Here is a 22810-nt window from a genome sequence, read left to right on the forward strand (position 1 = left end):
GCAGCTGAACAGTAGCCAACTGTAATTTGTGGTTGCTGTGATTCACAGCCATAGACACACACACACACAACTTAAACACACACACACAACTTAAACACGCAGTAGCACGGTTTTGTGTTTCATCTTGGGTATTGTATGTTAGAAGAAGGCAGCTCAATGCCCAACACAGCCACATAAACCAAGCTGGTAATTACAGCCTGAATGAACTGGCCAAGGCCATGAAGCTGACTGCAGACCGTTTGCACAGCTGAGACATGTACCCGCCTGAATTTGGGCTGAAGGTAACTTGAAGCATTTATTATGAGAAGACTTAAGACTATTCTAGTTTTATTTGAAACACAAATGACAAATGAGTGTCAACAGTGAGAGTTTCTTGGTTCCTAATTAGGCTGTAGGCGGTTATTAAAATACTACTTTGACATAAAAGTAGAGTCCTATAAACAATTTTAGCAACTTTAGCAATGAAGCTAAATTGCTGATGCCTTTCTGTGTGTTTGGTAATGTTGCTGTTGTTAGGATTTTAGCTAACATAAACATAATATGTTAAACATTAAAAACAAGAGTGCTCTATTGTTTCACAATGACATGCTGTACAGCTGATCTATCTGAGAGTATATTAATGAATACTACATTTTTTGTTTTTAATTAGCAATGTAGCATTAAATGGCATTTTTGACTGCTGCTTTTTATTGAGTAGAAAGCATTATTACTTGTTTAAAGGATGAAGTAACCATTACTTAACTCAACTACTTAAAGTAGATTTGGGCTGTCAAATAATATTTTCTTGACAGATATTCTGTACCAGCACTCAAGAAAGGAGCAGTAAAATATTAAACACCAATACACTTGGATCTCAAAGTAAAAGTAACTGCATTTAGCAGAAGGCAGGTATCATACGCATGTTTTTAACACACTATGTCCTCAAGCCCAGGGTTATTGCCACCACAGTATGGTGGGGCTGAATAAAAGTCCCTGATGTCATGCTGGCGGCTATTGGGTGGCGTCAAAGACTTAATTAAAGTTATAAATTCACATTAGAACAATGGCAGACTAATAAAAGACATTTTAATGTCGAAGTGAAGAGGGCTTTGGTCTTGTTTTCTTATGCTCCCAGTTTGAGCTGAGCACGTAGGGGAGGATGTAGTCCCTTTATTTCTTAGTTTCCTCAAGCCAAGAACACAGTTTTAATTCTTTTTTTTCCCATCAAGCTTGGGGTGACTATTATAGTTTAAATTTACAAATACAAGCTAAATTTTCCTGGGCACTGTTCCTCTAGAACTTTTTGCCAGTTTGGAAATGGTAAAGACATTCAGTTTTTCCACTGAAACTAATATAGTGTCATTACTGTCAGAGGATTTCATCCTGCTCATTTCACAAGTCACTGGCCTTAGGACACAGCTCAGAAATATACTGAAATACATAAGATGTTGAGTTTTTTTTTTTTTTAGCAACGTGACTTGTGGAAGCCCTGTAGCCAACTAACTGATGTGGATCTGAAGACGCTGATGACAGCTTTGAACGCAAAGATTTTATGTTTCTTTACTTACTTTCTGAAGAACATAATTAATAAAAAAGTTTGCTTCACTATACAACAAAAAAGACAAGTAAAGACCAAAAGACTGGTCCAAAACTAATGCCTCTGCAAAGTTATCCGAGTTATCTCATTTCTGTATGTCAACACATAAGCACATTTCTCCATAAATCCAGGCAAACACAATGGCACCTACACATTAACACAAATGCATAGGCGGGTTCTCCCATACTTAATATCTTTATCTTTAAGTTATGTGGAAATCATCGACTCATATCAGTATTTGACTGAGGTCCACCCTGTAAATCTACATTTTCAGAGTTGCAGCAGTTCCACGGAGTGCGACGGTTTGAGCTGGAGCGTTCCTGCTGCTTTAGCGCCCTGCTGTTGGATGAAGAGAGGGGTCGACTGTTTGTGGGAGCCAAGAACTTCCTGCTGTCTCTGTCGTTGGACAACATCGCCAAACAAGAACACAAGGTTGGCCAGAAACAACCCCCAAAACCAAACTTGTATAGCTGTAAAACATGTGGGAGTGTGAGCGGTCTGTTGATCAAAACTAAGTTACTGCTGCTGAGATTTCAACATTTTCAACTCTGTGTTTTAACGGTTATGAGTAGATTTAATTTTAGATTCTCATGTGCACAAGGCTTTTTAAAAAGTTATCCATAAAATAAGGAACTGTTTTATAAACACAGCATTTTCCCTGGTAATACACAAACCATTACCAGAAGAGATAAATCTGAACAACTCCAAATACATTTGCCATGAAAATATTTTGTGGCCTTTTGTTAACTATCTTAGGTGATTATACTGGCAGCAGATGAAAGTGAGTCATTCTTCCAACCACTGCAACATTGTTTACTTTCTAAGAATAATTTATTATTTTGACTCACAAAGTTAGTCACCTGTGGTTTGTATTCTTGCATTCCTGAAGGAAATATTCAGAAGTGTGGAAACATTTTTACAAACACACCCTTTAGAAAATAACATCCGTGCACATATGAGTCTACTTAAGTGTCTGACCTGAGGGGAAAAGAGAAGTGTTATCCATAGAGGAAGGTAGAAAATCAAAGACCTGGACGGAGATAAGAAAAAAACATTTATGCAAAAGAGGTTATGATTCATATCAAAAAGGCACACTTTGTGAGGCTTTTGCCTTTGGAGTATAATCAGAGCTGCGAAAAGACTTGAGTGCAGTGCACACACTGGCAAAAGAACTGAAATGTATAGACAAGTTACACACAAAAAAAGCCCACAAAAAACATCTGTCCACAGCTGCTTGGAGTAAATTGCAAGTTTCTATCTGTCAGATATGAAACCTCTGTTGGTTTTAGGTAGATGAGGGAGTTTGATTTATGAGCTGGGTGTGCAGATTCACTGTAGCTCTCCCTGTTTTTTTTTTTTTAATGTTGCTGAGTGGCTGCAGGATAAAATAGGTTAGAAAGAAAGAGATGGATCAGACTGTTCTTACACTTGATGGGTTAAGTCCTGATATTATGAGGAAATGCATCTCTGGTACACTCTAAATAATCTAATTTAGCCAAATTAAAAATCCAGAGTAAATTTACAAGATGGACTGATCTTTGTCTGCCTGTTTCAGATCTACTGGCCTGCCCCTGTTGACTGGAGGGAGGAGTGTAACTGGGCTGGCAAAGACATCACTGTAAGTGATCACACCACACGTCACCTCAGCCATGTGATTTCACGTTTTCATTTTTACCAGAGAAATAAAAATTGATGTGGGTACTGTGATATCACCTGGTAAAGCCCTGTTTTCAAGCCTTCCAATAAATGTTTTTTTGCTGTCACCAGCTTGGTTGAAAAAAGGAAGGGCGGGTCTGACTGTGAAGCCACGCGCTCATTCACTAATGACTTGTGATTGACAGCTAGTTAACCAATGAGCTTGTAGTTTCATACCAAAGATAATCCATAATTCTGCATAATTTGCAACGTAGACTTCATTTTTTATTCAGTATAATACAAAACAAGTGACCAGGAACATAAACAAGGCAGGAAATTGTTTACAGAGGTAAAGACAGAAAGCTGTTTCCAGATAGGCTTCAATGGGGCTGGAAGTCCTTTTGCAACCACAGCTATCACCATCCAGAAGCCTCAGATAGAACGATAGAAAGTTTTTAAGAACACCAGCTATTGGCTTTATTTGCCCGACCCCACAGCTACGCCTGCGTTTTATCTTGTCTGTGATCTCTGCTTTGATTTATAAAAGTTTACAGCTGATACAGTTCAGATGTGGAACCTGAAAGTTTTTAGAAGTGTGTTGTCATCATCTTATGCAATAATACACACTGCATTATTATTATCATTATTATTATTACTCAAGGAATATTTAACTACAACCTGTTAGCTAAACTGAGTTTTTATGAGACATAATGCATCATAACATCCACTTTAACCATGTCCCATTTTACATACAGTTCAATAAGCATTGCTACTGAGCTCCAAGTGCAGAATGTAAGCATCCACTCCTACCCAGCCTAACACAATGCTACCTTTTAATCCACTCGAGTCATGGGAGTCATCACAAGACAGAAACACCACATTTAAACAGATAACATGTAATAATAGGTGCAGCACTCCTACTTTTGGACCTGCCATGTGGTGAGATTACTTCCTCCAAATTTGTTTCTTTGAGCCCTATTTGAATGATATCCACACAGTCTGATGTAGAGCTCACACAGTGTTTACACACTGTCTAACCAGACAGGTTTGGGATCAATGCAAACATTTCATTTTTTAAATGTCACTTAAATATTAAACTTGGTATTGCACTGGGTTAGGGGATCAGAGAAACTCAGTTGGAAACACAGTTCTTGCTGAAGATCTTTGATATATTCACTATGAGAGCAACTCACTGGGTTCTTCCTCACTGGAAGAATATGTGCAGCAGAAAATAACAGTTGCATACCTTTGCTGTGACGATATGATGCAATGCAGTGAGGTCACAGAAATCTAAATATTGACCCGTTGCTTGTAAAAATGTGGCACGTTACATTAGGTTGAACTGGATGTTTATTATTTATATGAGGATGGACGGACTGAGTGAGGGTAATAAAGAGCATCTTGGACATGACCTGCAGCAGTAACAATAAGATGCAGATTAACGGGAAATGAAGCAAAACCCTGATTGTTAAAGTGTTTCTATTTGGATGATTTGATCTGATTCTGATTCCGTTCTGAGATGACTGCATGCACAAAGTCTCCATGACTGAACTCATGACCTGCTGCAGAGCTCACGGCAGAGTTTACCAAAAGATACGCCATCATCAGGTTCCCTTGACTTATTATTTAAGTGCCAAAAAAAGATTTTCTATGTAATTTTCTGCTTGTGGATGTAGTGTGGGCAGGGGGGGCTTGGCTTCACTGACCAACATGTAGAGGCCACCAAGAACCTATAGACCACCCAAGATTACAATTAGATAACTGTACAGGTCAGTGTGTGTGTAGGTACTTCGTGGCTTTAACTGTTTAAAACAGTAACATCACATCTGCTTATGCAGATATACCATAAATGTGTCTATTTATAGTGTATTTATACTCAAGTGTTTGACAGTGTCTGTGTGTACATTTATCCCTGTATGTGTAAGTTTCCAGTGTGTGTGTCTAATGTCTGTGAATGTGTCTTTATGTGTGTGTAAAACAAACCCGTCATCAGTGTGATTATACAGCTGTAGCAGACAGACAACGGGCTCCATTCATACAAAAATCCAGGCTCTAATTTCACCTGACCAGGAGTCTGTGTGTGTGACTGTCTGTCTGTGCATGAGTGTGTTCAGTTTTCTGTATGCATATGTCCTGTTCGAAAGTGCGAGTAACTGTGGAGACTGCGAGTGATGAAGAGAATTAATGTGATGAAGAAGATAATGAGTTATTGTGGGAGAAAGAAAGTGATAAGACAAAAGTTCGAAGAAAATGACAGATTTTGCATTAAAGTAGGTTTTTTTAACTCACATTTCTATCCTTTGAAATGTTATTTTTATCCTCTTTTATCCTTTTCTGTGTGAAAACTCACCCAAACCTCCACCATGAACTATTGACCCTAATTACAGAGAAATGTGTTTTCTATAGGAAGAGGTCAAAAGCTCTCCCTGCCACTTGATCTCTTCCCTCCACTCATTTTCCATGTTTGGTCCTTTCTTCATATTCCCTGTCCTCATCTAATATTGTTATTTACAACCCTCCAGTCCTTCAAACAGTAAAACCACCTTGCATGTGCCAGCACACTAAGACAAACACAGACACATGCAGATAAACAGAATTAGAGCGGGGCAGTAAACAGTTGACAGTTTACCCAGACACTTGGTCTGACTCAGCACTCTGAGGCGTCACTGTAAGACCGGAGTCATATTCAGAACCGCAGAAGTGATAGATTGTGTGTTTATGCTGTCATTTCAGTACCCACTTGGTAACTTTCAGTGCCTTCCAAGACCCATTAATAAATCAATGGGTAGGAATTAATAATAAAAATCCTTTTCTTTATTTCATAAGTATATCATTCAAAGCAATTTCTTATGTAAAATGCTCTGTAGAAGATGCATTAATCACAATTGTAAATCAAAATTGATTTTTTTAAAGGTATCCAAGAAGCTGCATGTTGCACGATGAGTTCTGGGACATTATGAATTAGATTATGAATGAAGTCCAATAGCTCAATGGGAAGAATTAATTTAAAAAGGAGAACTCTTCCAAACTCTTGCTCATGTTAGTCTTTCTGGAAGACACAAACTGAATTGTGTTAATCTTTAACTACTGAGAGAAGAAGCTCAGTGACCACTAAATATGTCTGAAACCACCAAAGAACATTTTCTTTTCCAGCATTGTGTAGACGATCAGTGTGCAGGAATTCCCACACAAACAATGGTGAAAAGAATTGGAAACAAATGGAAAGAAGGCACGCTCTTATGTGTATCACTTAGACAGTCAGATTCCAGAAATCAGTAAATTTTTAGGAGCAATGCGGCCTGCCAGTATCCCCTGCTACTGCATTGCCCCGTTTAACAGAGATGATCAAAGGCATTCCTATGTTATTACACTGTGATATGTTGTGTATCTAATGAACATCACCATTCCCATCAAGTCAAACCCTCTCTGCCATTAACTTTATTAAAGCTTCCTGCATCTCTTGGACTCTTTGCTTTTACACACATTCAAACAGTTTGTTCTGGTTTTAACCAAACGGAAAATGCAAGCTTCCAGCAGCTTTTATAACAGCCTAGTTGTTTTTTAAAGTTAAGTGACCTCCAGAAACCATGTCATGTCTTAGATGGAGTGCATCTAGGCACCCTGGTAACTTAGCCAGTGGAACGAGCTAGCCAAATAGCTTTGGTGCCTCAGCCTAACCAAACAACAAGTGAAAGCAAAACATAAAAATGGTCTCACAGTCAACACTCCAGTCTCATTGAAAAGTCGGTGATGTTTCTACTTCCACACTCTTCCTGATCTCTCTGATCGTATTATGGACTGTCTTTGTATTGCAAAGAGCAAACTACCCTGTATATATATTTAAATAATCCTTACATGAAGTGTTTCAGGTGTCGAGGACAAATTACAAAATCTGATTTAATTCAAGGACATGGTAGATTTAATAATATGCACCTGACAAACACAAAAATAGCCACTGAACCAGAGCATGTTACACTTCACATAAAATGCTCAAAGAAGCATAGTTTATATGATAGCAATCGATATGGAGCCAAATACCATAAACAGAGCACAGATAGTGGCTAAAATACTACATTGCTGTAGATCAGGTTAATCATCTACAGAAGGAACAAAGAGAAACAGAGAAAAAGACATCTACAGCAGAACAATGCAGCATTATAAAACGTAAAGGCAAGACTTAGAGCTCCAGCTGCTGTGAGGTCACAGCCCTCATTTTGCTCACTGTTTCAACTAATGAGTCAGTGGCATGTCAAAGGTTGTCCAGGGAACCCGTTAACCCCCCCCACACACACACACCCAACCCTTCTGTCACACATGTATGCACACACACACACACACACTGATCAGACAATGAGGAAAAGTGATTGCTGTCATCATTTCACCTCATTCTTTTTGTATCTTTTCAGGGTCGCTCATGCATCTTTTCCCTACCCTCCTGATCTCTCTCCTTTGTCACATCAAAGACTTTTCTCTGTCAACCTCCTGCTCTGCTGAGTGCCTCACCTTTCTCTGCCCCCTGAGACACACACACACACATATATATAACCTTTAGTGGTTTAGAACAAAGGCTTGCCATTCAGCCTTTAAAACCTACCAGGGGATTAGAGATGGAGTTGTTGTGTGAATACACAAGTTTACTTGTTGTAGTGTACACACGCGCACATAAAGGTGTTTAACCAATCGATTGGCTGACTAAACTGTTGCCGTGCACAGGAGACCTGGAAAACAGCAGGCCAAACAATTCACTTTCTATGAACGCTTACGCAGAAACTGATATTCTGCATATTTACTCCAAAAATGATTCATTTGTCTTTTAACTGTCCAAATGATCCAGGCTCTGAGCTGTTTGCATTATGACTGTCTGCTGTTGACAGTGGGATTCATGCCTTTCCAAACCTTTAGATCCACCAATACTCACAACAATCGACAGACAGATGTTACAGTGACCTGTCTGGGGAGGAGTAGACAAGCGCAAAATGGAAAGTTAAAAGCTTAGATGTGTGCTACAGTGTGTGAATATATAAGAAATAAACATGATGACATGTTGTTTTGAACACTTTCTTAATTACAATACAGAAAATCATTTATAAAAATTCATATTCAATATAAATCTGTGGTGTGAGATTCTCATGATAATGGCAATAATTATAGTATCCACAGCGGTCCACATATAGTATCATCTCTTTATGGGCTAATCACCTCAAAGCATGGTGTTTGAAGACAGGAAGAAAAATGTACCATCCATTATCTTAGTATGCAGTAAATCTTTTTTTCCAGCACTCTCTTGAGATCCATCTCAGTGTAACCTGATTCTGAGATGAACAGATGTGTCTATGAATCAATAACATGCTCGTTTGTTATTACAAAGAAGCCAGGATAATGGAAATAAGAAGACATAGAACAAAGATTAAAATGGTTTGAAAAGATATATGTCTGGCAAAAATAAAATGGATAATGAAATATAAGTTTATCTTATTTCTTTATGTAACTATTCTGCATTCTTCTCTATAAATGTATAAATATAAGTCAAAGAAACTTGACAGCAAGGTTATTATAGAGATTGGTGATATTATAGCAGTTTAGGAAACCTGGTTAAATTATGTGTGGATATTCATTTGACCATTTGATTGTTAGTCGGTCGTATTAACCAGGACACACATGATGTCAAACCTGTGAGTAGGAGGTGGATCTGGGGTCATCATAGACTAAATGGCAGACAGGTATTTACTGTATTTAAAGGTAAACACTACCACTATGTCAGGCTTGGAAAAAAGGGCAATGTATTTCATGCAAGAATTGTGTTTCAGTAGTGTACCTAACACTCTGACTCAGAATTTGTAGAGTGCCAATCACAAAACATTTTCCTTCCTAAAGCTTCCTAAAGTACTATATGTGTATGTGTCTTTCAGTCTGACTGTGTGAACTACGTGAAGATTGTACACCACTATAACCGCACCCACTTATACGCCTGTGGAACGGGTGCTTTCCACCCCACCTGTGCCTTTGTCGAGGTGGGACACAGGATGGAGGTGAGGAATGTGCAAAACACAACCTACACGACACTCACTATGCAACAGTGTAACAAGAAAGTCTAAAAATATTATACAATGTCTTTATTTGTTCTCATCTGCTGAAAATAAGATGTTTCAAACACAGAAACTCCAGTTCTCTGCCAGCCACTTTAGTCTCTATTCAGTGTACCTGTCGACAGACCCTTAAAATATGGTCTTAAGTGTATAAAGAAATTGGCATTTACATCTAGTTTACAACAAATCTCAAAAATAAACTTAAACCCCCAATTTATAGAAGGACTATGCAAATGTAATCACACTGTAAAATCCCTTCCCTCCTGTGTCCATCAGGACCACGTGTTCAGGATTGACCCCTCTGAAGTGGAGGACGGGAAAGGAAAGAGTCCGTATGATCCTCGACACAACGCTGCATCTGTGCTCGTCGGTACTTGAACCCATGCAAACTAATATGAGATGACTGAATAAGAACGTTCATTGACTGTGTCTTGAAATTGGGCTGATTTGACGTACTACAAATATATTATCCAAACAGTCGTTGACTAATTCTGTCTCCTAGGTGATGAGCTGTATGCAGGCGTGGCCACAGATTTAATGGGAAGGGACTTCACCATCTTCAGAAGCCTGGGGAAACGCCCCTCTATCCGCACTGAACAGCATGATTCAAGATGGCTTAATGGTGCGTTTTTGTCTTTATTTATCAGATTGTGTGTTGAGACGACTCACATGAAGAATTACACTGTGTTGATAGGAAAGGCTATTTTTGACTAATTTTTTTCTTTGATTTTCTTTACCAGAACCAAAGTTTGTTGGGTCCTTTTGGGTCCCTGAAAGTGAGAACCAAGATGACGATAAGGTCTTTTTCTTCTTCCGGGAGACAGCGGTTGAGGCTCAAGGGTTGGGAAAATCTACCTACTCCAGAATCGGACAGCTGTGCAGGGTAAAGTCCAGCAGCAATTCCAGCTGGATTGTTGACAAATATAAATAAAATATCCTCTTAAATTTATCTTGGCTATTTTTTTCTCCAATCAGAATGATATGGGCGGTCAGCGAAGCCTGGTGAACAAGTGGACAACATTTCTGAAGACCCGTCTGATCTGCTCGGTACCAGGAGCTGATGGCAGCGACACGTACTTCGATGAGCTGCGTAAGTACAGCTGTGCAAACTGTCAGTAGTACAAGTACGGTACTGTGTGAACTATTTTAAGATGAAAATTGTGCTGAGTAAAAGTATGATATAACATAAATGAAGTAAACAAAGCTTTCACTCGACATCCTCCTGTTAGGTTGTTTGCCACTTTCACCAAAAGACTTTGGTCATTACTAACGTTTTGTTTTTCCTGTTGTTTTCCGCTTCTAAGATATTGTGCATTATAATCTGGTAGTCTCACTTTTCAGTAGACAGAGAACAGAAAAGCAAAAAAAAAAAAGTGCTGATTTTCCTTTTTGGATTTTTATCCAGAAGGACATTCTGCGGGCAAATGGAGAAAAGGTCCTGGAAAGCATAATAATAAAAAAAAAGGATTTCTGACCTCAATTGTAGATTACCATTCAGTCTAACATTCCTGCAGACTTGGAGCAAGCATGAGACAGATTAATTGGTAATAGATTCTGGCCTGATCGAAAGCCAATGTTTTTGCTGTGGGTTTAGAAAAAGTTAGAGGCTCGTCTCTGGTAACTCTTCATATGACAAAAAACTATAATGTGTTTTCAGGAGATAAAATCCAGAAGTGAGACTAAATTTATAAAGCATATCAAATGACAAAGAAGCCACAATTTTCCTGTAAACCTATATGAATTTCCACCGAGAAGTTATACTTTTCATTATATATAATTATGTATGTGTATATTTTTAAAAGCCTTTTCTAAAGACTGTCCTTTACACCTTGCACACCAAGCACACATTCCCAGCTCCAAAACCTTCCATATCTTCCTCTGACATGACGGTGCCACTGTTGCCCTGCATTGCTGCCTGGTCTTTCAACCCCTATCCTTTGGCTCCAGGATGATATTTATGAGTGTGGAGCATAGACGCCAATTTCTAACCACATTTTGCAGTTGTAATAAAATGAATGTCTGGTGAAATATAGTGTGATTCTATGAGGGATCCTTGGACTTAGAGGACAAATGTAAATCATGTTTGTTCCTCTGGAAAAAATGACCCTTTTTTGAACCCATCCTCAGAGCAGTGTCCAGTACTGACCCATACCCATAAGAAGTTATAAAATGCAAGTCAAGCTGATGAGTATCCTAAGAGCAATGTTAGGCACATTTTTTGCCTTTTAAAGCTATATGTGGATACAAAATGGACATAGCTGTGATGTTTGGTAGTTTGGCACTCCTCATCTTGTTCATAATAAATTTAGCATTAACCCTCAGTGCAAAAACTAATTGTGGAAGTTATTCCATCAGAGAATAGACTAACAGTGAGTCTGTCATGAAGATCAGAAGAACTCAGTATCACTTTAGCACAAAGTCAGAGTTTTTATCAGAGACCTGACATTCAAACATGATTTACAGTCGACATTCAGAGTTTTTCTGTTGTAATTTTTAAAATTAGCAATAGTGCTTTAAAATATAAACAATAAAGAATTTAGGAACCTTTTTATAGGGTTTTCACCTTTATAATAAGTCAGCTAGGTGTAATAAAAAGATATGCAGAGACTGGATTTTCAACCTGTTTATGAGGTTAATGTCAGGCCAGTTATTTAGCTAACTATACCTGAGATGACCAGAGATTTCTTTCAAATAAAAAACAAGTTGCTTTTGGTTTGTTTCACTCTATCTGGAATTCAGGATTTACTTTTACCAAAATGAGAAATTACTTATACGTATTACTTAAATTATTATTGGAATATATTTTTAAAAGAATGAGCTATTTGTTGTTATGCAACGTCTCCCCGAACCTGCAGTCATGTGGTTTGCTGAGCAGCTGCACGAGTTTCAGCTCTCAAGATGTTTCCGATAGAGCTTTCTAGGCTGTATCTGTGGGCTATAATATGATCTGTCTTTGTGCTTATCTCATGACATAGTGAAAGGAAAAGTAAGTGGTGTAGGCTAAAGTCTAAATTACCCTTTGGCCACATCTGTCCATCAGATTCCCTCATGAACTTTCAGTCTCTTGTCTTGACCTTGAATTTTTCCAACTATATCCATGTAAAAATAAATAATTGTTAATCTGAAGTTTTTGTTCTATTAAAATATGTGCACCATGTTATGTCTTTAGAAGCAGGAATTTCATTAAAGTACATGGAAGCACATTTTGTGGCTCAAGACTAAGAAATACGCTCTTGTTTATTATGGAGATCTCAAACCTGACAAGTGAAGCAAAAACTTAATGAAACTCAGTTTGTTTAAAAGATTTTTATAAGCTGCCTGAACCTGTGGTGGATTTTGTTCCATGTCATGACCCTCAGTTATCAGTAACATGTCTCGTTAAGGTTCTTAGACATGGCCAAAGGGTTTTGTTTATCTTTCACTCAACCTTTGACCGTTAGTCTACTGCCACCTGACCAGTGTGTGTGTGTTTGTGTGTGTGTGCATGGCCGTCCACCCTTAGGCGATGTTTTCCTGCTGCAGACGAGGGACAGAAAGAACCCTCTGGTTTACACCGTCTTCTCCACTTCCAGGTCAGAATCTGTTCATATTACGTGTGTGTGTTTGTGCATGTCTGTGTGTGAGGAGAGACATTTTTGTGTATTTTGCGTGTTTTTGTTGCATCTAACCCAACTCCCTCTGTCCACCAGCAGCAGTGTATTTAAAGGCTCAGCTGTGTGTCTTTACTCTATGAATGACATCCGGAGGGCCTTCCTGGGGCCATTTGCTCACAAAGAGGGGCCCAACTACCAGTGGGTCCCCTTCCAGGGAAAAGTGCCCTATCCCCGCCCCGGAATGGTATGTCAGTAATCATAAAAGCGCATCAGCGTCACAGTATCTAGAGTTTCCAGCAGTGCAGTGTTGGCTGATCAAGTAAATGTACACATATTTGCGTAATTGGGAGAAACTTTTACTTGCTACTTTTCAGATGGAAGTGTATATTTTAGATTACGTTAATGTTTAGTTATTACTTTGCACTTAAAATCTGATTTTAAGAACAAAACATATATGCATCCTATAATATATAACACATTGCCATAGATAGGGCTGTGTGATATGACTAAAATCTCAATTCTATAATGATATAAATCACAAAACTATAACATTTTCTGTAAATTCTATGAATCTCGGGCAGCTCGACTTGCGTGTCATGTAGCTGGATGGTTTTAACCGATGCATCAAACTATACATTTTTAGACATAAGTTGTAACGGCCGCCGTTTTCTTTGTGAGTATTTATTACACGGTGTGCTGCGGGGAAAAGCCTGTTCTAATGTTTGAGTCTAAGGTTTATTTTTTAGCACCTGGCGGCTCTTTCACGTGATTCAGTTTATTTTGAAAAGTCTCAACAGGGTCTTGAGCTTTATTGTGAAAGGTTTATGTGGAACATAAACAAGCGGACAGGCGATGGTGTTATCGTTGTTGTTGCTAACCACAACGCATAAAAACAGGCACTTGTCCGTCTGTAGTGTGGTTACATATAAGAGAAAGAGAGAACTTTAAGAAATTAATATAGCCACTACTGTGACCATCAAAACGATGAAAAAATATTGCCGTAAACAGCTTATTTTGCGACACCACGAAACAAACAATAGCGTAAAATGAAACGATAGATGTTTTTCTATCGTCATCCGATATATATCGTTATATCTAACAGCCCTAGCCATAGATATAATAATAAATTATTATAAATTAATTAATAATGCTAGACCATCACATACAGTGGAATATTCTTTAGTATGTCTTCAGTGTCGAATTTGTTGCCTCAAACTAAAACTCAGAACAAAACAAAATAGTTGTAAAAAAAATGGCCTCATAGTCACATTGAGGCAGTATTCACTATTAAATATTGTTTTCTTCCAACCCCCCCTTTCCTTTCAATCAATATGTGCTCATTATGGGCCTTTACATTCAGCTAGCACACAAGTGTAGCATCAGCAGGATTTGTTATGCAGAGCTTCAGCTGTTACTGCTGCTGGAGAACAATCCCTATTGTATGAATGCAGAATACTAATTGTATTTGGCCTACAGAAAATCCTCCCTCACGCCATCATTACCTCGCTGGATTGTAAAATTAGCAGAACAAATCAGATTTTAAGAACACAATCATGCTTTCAAGGAAGTTTATGCAAAAAGTGCACATAATGCACATTCTGATTTAAAATGCATAACTGTGTGGCTCAATATAGTGCAAATTAGTAAAAAGAAAAACATGGAATTGTATGAGAATAGACGCTGCATGATGCTAAATTGAGTTTTCAGCATTTAGAAAATCCAGGACTGGAATTTTAATTAAAGAGAGTGGCTGGACTCTGACCTGGTGTAAATCTCTTTTAAGTCCTTGAGACCCATCACACCATAATCACCTCTCTGTTGAACTGTGCTTTGTGTACTTCAGGTCAACTAAAGTGCTGAGAAGTTCGGCATTTAATTTCAGTTTACATCCAGAAAGACAAAACAAGTTTACTCATCAAATATCAGTCATTGTGCAATGACCGAGTCCAAACATAGTAAATAGGAGAGCACTGACTCAGAGTCAGCTGTTTTTTGCAGAGCTTTACAGCAGCCGCATGCATGCACGTTCACGCATTCAGGTCCCGAGAGAAAATGTGTACTCACAGTAGTTTCACTGTAGTAGTAGTTTTTTAAAATCCTCTTTTTATTTGTATTCCCACTGATGTTCAGTAAAGTGCAATGTAAACTTTTTAAGTTCCCAAAATACTAATTCGATTTTTTTCTGCCCTTCTGTAGTGCCCCAGCAAGACATTCGGCAGCTTTGAGTCAACAAAGGGTTTCCCAGATGATGTGATTCAGTTCGCGCGTCACCACCCTCTAATGTACAACCCGGTCTACCCTATGAGCCGAAGGCCCATCTTCATCAGGACCAATGTGGACTACAGCTTTACACAGATCGCTGTGGACAGAGTCAATGCTGCTGATGGACAGTACGATGTCATGTTCATTGGCACAGGTGAATGAGCAGTGATCATTTCTAACTCTAGGGTTAAACAGGAAAATGATGAAATTAGTTATTAAGCGGTTGTGTGTGTGAAATTTCAGATAAAGGGACAGTACTAAAGGTGATCAGTGTCCCCAAGGAGAGCTGGAACAACATGGAGGAACTTTTACTGGAGGAGTTGGAAGTTTTCAAAGTAAGAAAACTGTGCTAACAACAATACATGAAAGTACATGTATTTAGTACATTTAGTCATTATGACAGGTTGTATTCTTACAAGCATTAAATCTCAATGAAGTGTTGAAATTAATGGATCATTCAAACTTGCATGCCTTTTATTAACTGTACTGTACTCCCTGGACATGACCTAAAGAGGAAAACAAAGGATAGTTTGAAAGAACATTGTATAAATATGCATGTATACATCCATTGTATATTGTATTATTGTAGTATATTTACCTTACAATATAAAACACCTTGAAGTTTTGATTTGGTGCTACATAAATAAAATTTAACTACATACCGATAATTTTAGTCAAATCTAAAAAGTATATTATTTTGTTTGGTACATCTCTTCTCCTTCCCAGGACGCCTCATCTATCATCAACATGCAGATCTCCTCAAAACGGGTATGCTTGTTTAATTCTTAAAAGCCCCAAATTCATGTTTTTAAGAGTATGTCAAACAGTGCAGCACCGTATTATCTTTAGTCAATTATTTCCTCTTCACAGTGGAAATGGTTGACATATCTAGACTTAGAAATTAATCGACCTGTTTATCTGCGCAGCAATATATTTATATGCCCCGAAAGAGCAATATAGTATGTGAAGCTGTACTAAATCAGAATGGTGATGATGGATAATGCTTAATATAACCAAAGAGAGCCAACATAAATTGCCATAATGGACACATGGATGGTATTTCTGGCACATAAGCTTTTGTGCTGTTTCAGAATAAAGCATGTTTTAAATGCTTCTCTTTGCTTGCGTTGTTTTCACAGCAACAGCTGTATGTCGGCTCTGACACGGGCCTTGCCCAGATTCCACTTCACCGCTGCAGTGTATACGGGAAGGCCTGCGCTGAGTGTTGCCTGGCCAGAGACCCGTACTGTGCCTGGGATGGAACTTCCTGTACTCGCTACCTGCCAAACACAAAGAGGTCTTTGACATTAACATGACATATAACAGATTATCATTACTTAAAAGAAAGAAGTGAATTTGCAAATACTGTCGTGCAATAAAACATTCCTTTTCTTAAACTAAAATGTCAAACTTGTTACAGACGTTTTCGCCGCCAGGATGTAAGAAATGGAGACCCTAACACTCTGTGCTCAGGAGGTACAATTCTTTCATCATTTCCATATCTACAACAATGACTTTTGTAGACATGTTAGGAAAACTGGTGTTAATCCTATTTGTTAAGACTAAACTATGCAAGCTGTAGTCTGATGCTTCTTGGACTCATTGAGAAGCTTGCCATCTGAAATCTTACAGTCCTTATGCCAAATAATCTAAAATATCCCCCGCTTTCAACCCTGGTGACCTCTGTCTGCTCAGGCCACAATACCAGCATTTTGTTGCTGTCTTGCTGCCATAAAGCTGAATCAGGCTAATCGCTCAAACTGAAGGAGCTCCTGAGTAATGCGATTACGTCATTTGGTCTGCAAGCTGTGTTGTGTAAAACTAATGAAGGTCAGAGTAATTGTCTGTGATGAGATCGGCACTACTCCAAAGTACCATAAAATGCTGATCAGGAGTCTGTTTGGCAGTTTGTAGACATTTGTTTCACCAGTAATCTGTGTAATCCTCTCCCCACCTTTGGCCTTGATGTAGGCTGACTTTTAAGTCTTTGAGTACTTTTGTGCAATTTTATGGCTGTGGTTAAGATTTAGGGTCATATCATTCATTTTAGAAAACGATATGTCTGCCTGTCTGTTTTTTCTAGTAACATTTCTGGATTCACCATCCTATCCTTCCAGGTTCCTCTGTCTTATTCTAACCTGGACTTGTTTTGTTATTAGCGAGCACATGTGCTGCTCTACATTGACTCATTTTGTGTTTGTCTCTGCTGCCCCCTGCAGATCATCATAAGCATCGTATTGCAGAGAAGAAGCTGTATGGTGTAGAGGGAAGTAGCACTTTCTTAGAGTGCGTCCCCAAATCCCTTCAGGCCAGAATCACCTGGACCTTCCAGAAACATCCACAGAATCGACGAGAAGAGGTGAGAGGAATGGCTGACACTGGCCAGAGATGATGACCGAGAAGTCATTAAAGTATACTTTGGCATTTATAGGTCATGAAAATGTTTTGTGTGTGTTTGCATCATCAGATCAGATCAGAAATCAAATTCTTTCGTTTATAATTACTTTAGCAAACAACAACTTTGCAGCTTTAGAGCTTATTTCTTTTCATGATTTCAATTGATTTTTTCTTGCTTATAGGTCCGTCTAGACGATCGCATACTCCAGACAGACAGAGGTCTTCTGATTCGCCGTGTCCTGAAAAGAGATATTGGCATCTACCAGTGCCATGCAATGGAGCATGGCTTCACCCAAACTTTACTAGGCATCACCTTAGAACTTGTACCTTCCACACCTTCATTTGTCTCCAATCTACCCTCCGATGCCCCTGTTCGATTAGACCCCCGCAGCGGAGGCGGACCCCCAATGACCAATCAAAAGCTTTGGTACCGGGACTTCATGCAGCTGGTGGACCATCCGAACCTAAACACGGTTGACCAGATTTGCGAGCAGGTTTGGGCACGCAGGAACACCGGTGGTGACCAGGAGGGTAAGGACATCGCACCTCTGCGTCCTGCTGTCCGCCCACCTAATAAGAAATGGAAGCATCTTCAGGAGATAAGGAAGGGGAGAAACCGTCGGACCCACGATGGGAAACCAAACCCGCGTGCGCCACGCAGTGCAGGGGAGTAACGATGTGGAGAAAGAAACGGAGGGAGAAAAGAATGACTGAAACAAGAAGAAAGCAGGAGAACGACAGAGACTGAGAAACCAAGAACTCCTGGAGGTGTTCACGCATACAGATACACCCACATACGCACACACTTACATACACACGGACACACACAGCACCTCCTCTATTGTGTATATTTATCTATGGATGCCCCCACTATATGGTAGTCCAATCCCTGAGTCCTCATCCCACTGGCCAGTCCCTGCATGTGCTGCCTTACTGCTCTAACTGATTCTGCACGATCCCTTTATAGTTCCACTAGATTAGTGCGTTTACTAGCAGATACATGGGAGTAAACACACCTTTATGTGTGAGCAATAAACTCACTTACCTGTCATGGGTTCATAGCAAAGGATTTCCACATCTCAAAAAATCCAATTACACATTGCGTATAGTTAGTGCGTCACAGTGTGCACACTGTTTTAATGGACTGAACCACAGAAACAAATGTAAGCCCAAAAGTTTTGGATTAACTCCTAACGGCTTTTCTGCCCTCAAGATTTCATGGACTCTTGTTTTATGCACAATGGGACCGAACGGAGCAACTGGAACATACAAAAAAGTAACTGGAAACACATTACTATTTAAGTTCAATTGCACAGGCAGTTAAAAAAAAAGTAACGTTTGAAACTTGTTCATAGAAATGAACAATTTCCTGTGGTGTTGTACACAGCAAGCACATTCATATTAATGTCACTTTTCCATGGTTTTGCGCATATTACATAAAGCAGTTACAAAAGAAAGAGCTGGCATCCTGTGGAGCAGATCATCACAGCAAATAACTGGTTATGTTATATTTTGCTGTTTAAAAAAAAAATCTTTTGCAGTTTCCTCGGGCAATTTGAGGCATGTCACAGCAAACTAAATTAAACAATGCAAAGCAGGTGGTCATAGTTAGAGAGCAGGCATATTTGGCCTGATGTGATTACATATATTGTTTTACATACTGGCTTGAACCACTGTAGAAAGAGTAGAGGAAAATCTACTCGAATTCCATGAAATGACAAAAAGATGTTTACAGTACAAAGACACAGGTGGAGCACAAAGAAATCAGTTTGAAAGCAAATAATAACCTAAATAAGTATGTCTAAAACTAACCTGGTATCTGTTATGTGTAAAAATAAAAGAAAGACAGTAGGAAGAGCTCTGACATAATCCAAAACCTCACTCCAAAGATTACAAATTAGCTGATTTCAACATTTTGTGCGTAAACATTAAGACGAAATGATGACGGGTGTTTTTTGGGTGAGGAGCATTAATGTGGCAAGCAGGATGAAGAGGAAAAGGAAAGATATTAGTGGACTCCAAGTATGACAACCTGTGTTTCTGGGCTACGTTGCGGTATATATATTAGCATGATATTTATGAGTGAGTCTATAATTTTAATTTTAATTTTTTTTTTTTTTGGTATTCGAAGCGGTACTTCTTTTGTTTTACACTGTTCTTGCATATATTGTTTGTTTTTAAATAGTTATGCAAAGATTTAAATTAAGCGAGTCACAGATTCTTCTTCTAGCACGGTTATAAAAACCACAACGCATTTTCACTGCAACAGAAAAGAAAAACAACTCTATCTGACTTCATACACTGTTGTAATCACTTCTCGGTTTGGTGTTCTGGTCATTAGTATCACTGATTTCTGCTGCTTAATGATGTCATCCCTACATAATGGACAATTAGTACTATAAGGTCTTCCTTCTCATGTCTTAGTCTAATCTCTCGCTGTGTACTGTCTGTATAGAAGTCTTTGTTTGTTGGTTGTCTGTGCTAACATTGTGTGTGTAGCCCTGCCCCTAGTGTCCATTGTGTGTACAGGCTTAGGTGAAGCCTACCTGTGGTACCATACTTTAATGTGTCATAGTCTATCCACATGAAAGAAAGTGAAACTGGCTGGCCTTGTAAAATAAAACATGCTTTTTATTTGCGTTCAGTTTGTTTTTCATGATGAATATGTGGTCTGTTTATGTTTCATGGCATAAACTAGACCTGTGAGTGGACTTTTGATGTTTGGATTCATTGTTGCTGTTATTTATATACCTTCTTTATAGAGATGTAATTAACTCGTTAAACTGAACTGAACCGACTGACGCCTGTAAAAGGGACACTCTGCATTTTGACACCACGTCCAGGTAGAGAGGGGTTACTGCATTAAAATGAGTAAACTGATTTTCATTGCAGGAGCATGCTGTTAGTCTCTGCATGTGCCAACGCCTGCTTTTTAATCATAGAACTACTTAAGTTGTGCTAATATTAACTCTATAGGGGTTTTCCTTCTTACAAAACTGCATTTTTTTACACTGGTAGTGATGTCAAACTGCCTGAGTATTCCTTTTAACCCAGCTGTTGTTTTGTGCTTGAAATTGCATGACCAATGTTAGTGGCTAATGCATTTGACAATGGTGTGGTGGCAAGAAAGAGATGGAGAGAAAGAAAGCACAATGTTGAATATTATTATTATTATTCGTATGTATTTATGTGCAAAGATAAGCTGATATGTTGTGGTGGATTTTTATTTTTCCTATACATGTAGATTTACATCTGTGTTGTTTGTGTTTTGCTTAAAATTACTCATCCCCAACACTTTTGTACATTACAGCCAATGGAGAAGCTCTTCCTTAAAGACAGTGTCCACTTAGAGTCTTTGATGTTCACACAGTCCTCCAATCAAATAGTCCTGTTGGATTCCATGTCATGTGACGCACCCCTGTTCAACAGCTCACAAGGAGAAGCTTGTGTGTGTGTGTGTGTGTGTGTGTGTGTGTGTGTGTGTGTGTGTGTGTGTGAGGGTGGGTGAATTGTGTGCTTCTGTTTTATGCGTGTGTGTGTATCCATGTGTGAGTCTCGGGGGAAAAGCAAAGCTCTGTATATAATGGCAAAGGAACAGCTGTGTGTAGAGTGGTCTGTAGATGAAAGTTCAAAGGTCGAAGGCCAAAGTAACGTGGTGCACTGTAATACTCCCAGTTATTTGTGAAATGTCTTGTCAAGTTTTTTTTCATTAACACAATAAAAATATGCAGTTACTTCCAGATTTGCTTGTAATCTCTCCTGTTCAACTATCAGAATGAACTGATTTCATGAGGTTACATAAATATGAAAAAACAGGAAGTTAGCTGCACATAAAATAGTAACTAAATGCACTTCACACTACAAAAACATTTAACTACAGGTTCTCAGTACCTCAGAATGATGGTCCAATAAAAATTATGACAATTTTAAAGAACAGAAAAAGGGAAACAACCAAATTTCAAACACTGATTTTTAGTCTCCTTGCAGGTTAAAGAAGTATAAATATTACATTTTTAAGTGATTTACTTGTTTTATATGTTTTACAGAGAGATACATTTAGATCAATCTTTTATTAAATTTAGTTTATTTCAACTTTTAATTTACCAGGACTGGAGTGTCATCTGTGTTTTGACCACATGGTGGCAGTGTAAGAACGCTCTGCTGTAAAACTGAGAATCCACATACAGGGCTGGACATTGGAAAGGCTGAATGGTGATGTTTTATATAGTAAAACTGATAGATGTGTAATATTAACAGTGTTAATCATTCCTAGAAATCGGAAGCAGAAACACATCATTTGGATTTCCAGCTGCCAAAAAGTGAACTATAGCACTCAATAAAAACACACCAACAACAAGCTGCTTATTGTTGTCTTACTACTATTAAGCCCACTGTCTGTCCTGTTATTGCTGATGAAATTTGTTACTTATTTAGATAATCAGTGGTGTTAGTGCAAACAAACACAAATACACATTTAGCACAGGCATGTAGAGTAGAGATAGCAGCAGACAGCTGCTTTGGATGGTTGACCTCTCTTTTTGTAGCTCTCCCTATTTAACTGTTTAACTGCATCTACATCTTTGACATGTAGACCCACATTCTTCATCCTGAAATCGTCACGGCAGGCCGCATAGCTATGGGAACATGAACACACATGCACACTGGGACTTACAACACAGCGCACACAAAAAAACGAGCAAGACCACGACCATTCCTTTACGCATGAAAAACATTCACATATGTTCAAGTTTTCAGACGCTTACACACACAAATGGAGTGTGCGGTCACCAGTCATAAACACATAGGAAGGCAAATTGGGTCCATATTACTCAAACTGGCAACCCATTAGTTCCCCAGTGCTCTCAATGAGCTGCATTATTCTGCAAGTGTTAAAATGGGTCTGCTGTGCTCTGTGGAGTTATAATTGAGGTATACTGATTTTACTGGTTACTATTTACCACTTTGTTCCCATTTATGTGTTCTCTGACTCGTATGTTGAGTCAGGGTTGAGATTAAAGAGAGGAAGAAAAGAAGTAAATTGTTGGTTCACTAATGAAGCAACAGGGGTTTAATGATAAGAACGTGGATTAAACATACACACAGTTACCTGTCTTCTTAAACTGAGGAACCATTGTAGGGTGCAGTGGTCAGTACTTACGTGCATGTGTATGTACACTGTATGTTTCTAACTGTGTATCTTTATCAAGATACCGATCTGTATGTGTCTGTATCAATCATTGGCTCTGGGTCGTTCTCTAGTT

At 38.7% G+C, this 22810-nt stretch overlaps 1 protein-coding gene across 3 annotated transcripts in view; it reads left to right on the plus strand.

Annotated features, from left to right (window-relative positions):
• Positions 1–21289, plus strand: part of sema3b (sema domain, immunoglobulin domain (Ig), short basic domain, secreted, (semaphorin) 3B) — a 71367-nt gene extending 50078 nt beyond the window's left edge. For all 3 annotated transcript variants that reach the window (XM_085145678.1, XM_085145677.1, XM_085145679.1), the window contains 16 exons: positions 1851–2008; positions 3132–3194; positions 9121–9240; positions 9574–9667; positions 9800–9919; positions 10038–10180; positions 10273–10387; positions 12800–12869; positions 12990–13134; positions 15087–15306; positions 15396–15487; positions 15879–15920; positions 16292–16449; positions 16573–16628; positions 17372–17511; positions 17732–21289. In XM_085145678.1, coding sequence (XP_085001804.1) covers positions 1851–2008; positions 3132–3194; positions 9121–9240; positions 9574–9667; positions 9800–9919; positions 10038–10180; positions 10273–10387; positions 12800–12869; positions 12990–13134; positions 15087–15306; positions 15396–15487; positions 15879–15920; positions 16292–16449; positions 16573–16628; positions 17372–17511; positions 17732–18223 — 2228 coding nt within the window. In that variant the 3' untranslated portion in view covers positions 18224–21289. The remainder of the gene's footprint in view (positions 1–1850; positions 2009–3131; positions 3195–9120; positions 9241–9573; positions 9668–9799; positions 9920–10037; positions 10181–10272; positions 10388–12799; positions 12870–12989; positions 13135–15086; positions 15307–15395; positions 15488–15878; positions 15921–16291; positions 16450–16572; positions 16629–17371; positions 17512–17731) is intronic.
• Positions 21290–22810: the final 1521 nt, after the last annotated feature.

This window comes from Neolamprologus multifasciatus, chromosome 20 (assembly GCF_963576455.1).
Source record: "Neolamprologus multifasciatus chromosome 20, fNeoMul1.2, whole genome shotgun sequence".
Lineage (NCBI taxonomy): Eukaryota > Metazoa > Chordata > Actinopteri > Cichliformes > Cichlidae > Neolamprologus > Neolamprologus multifasciatus.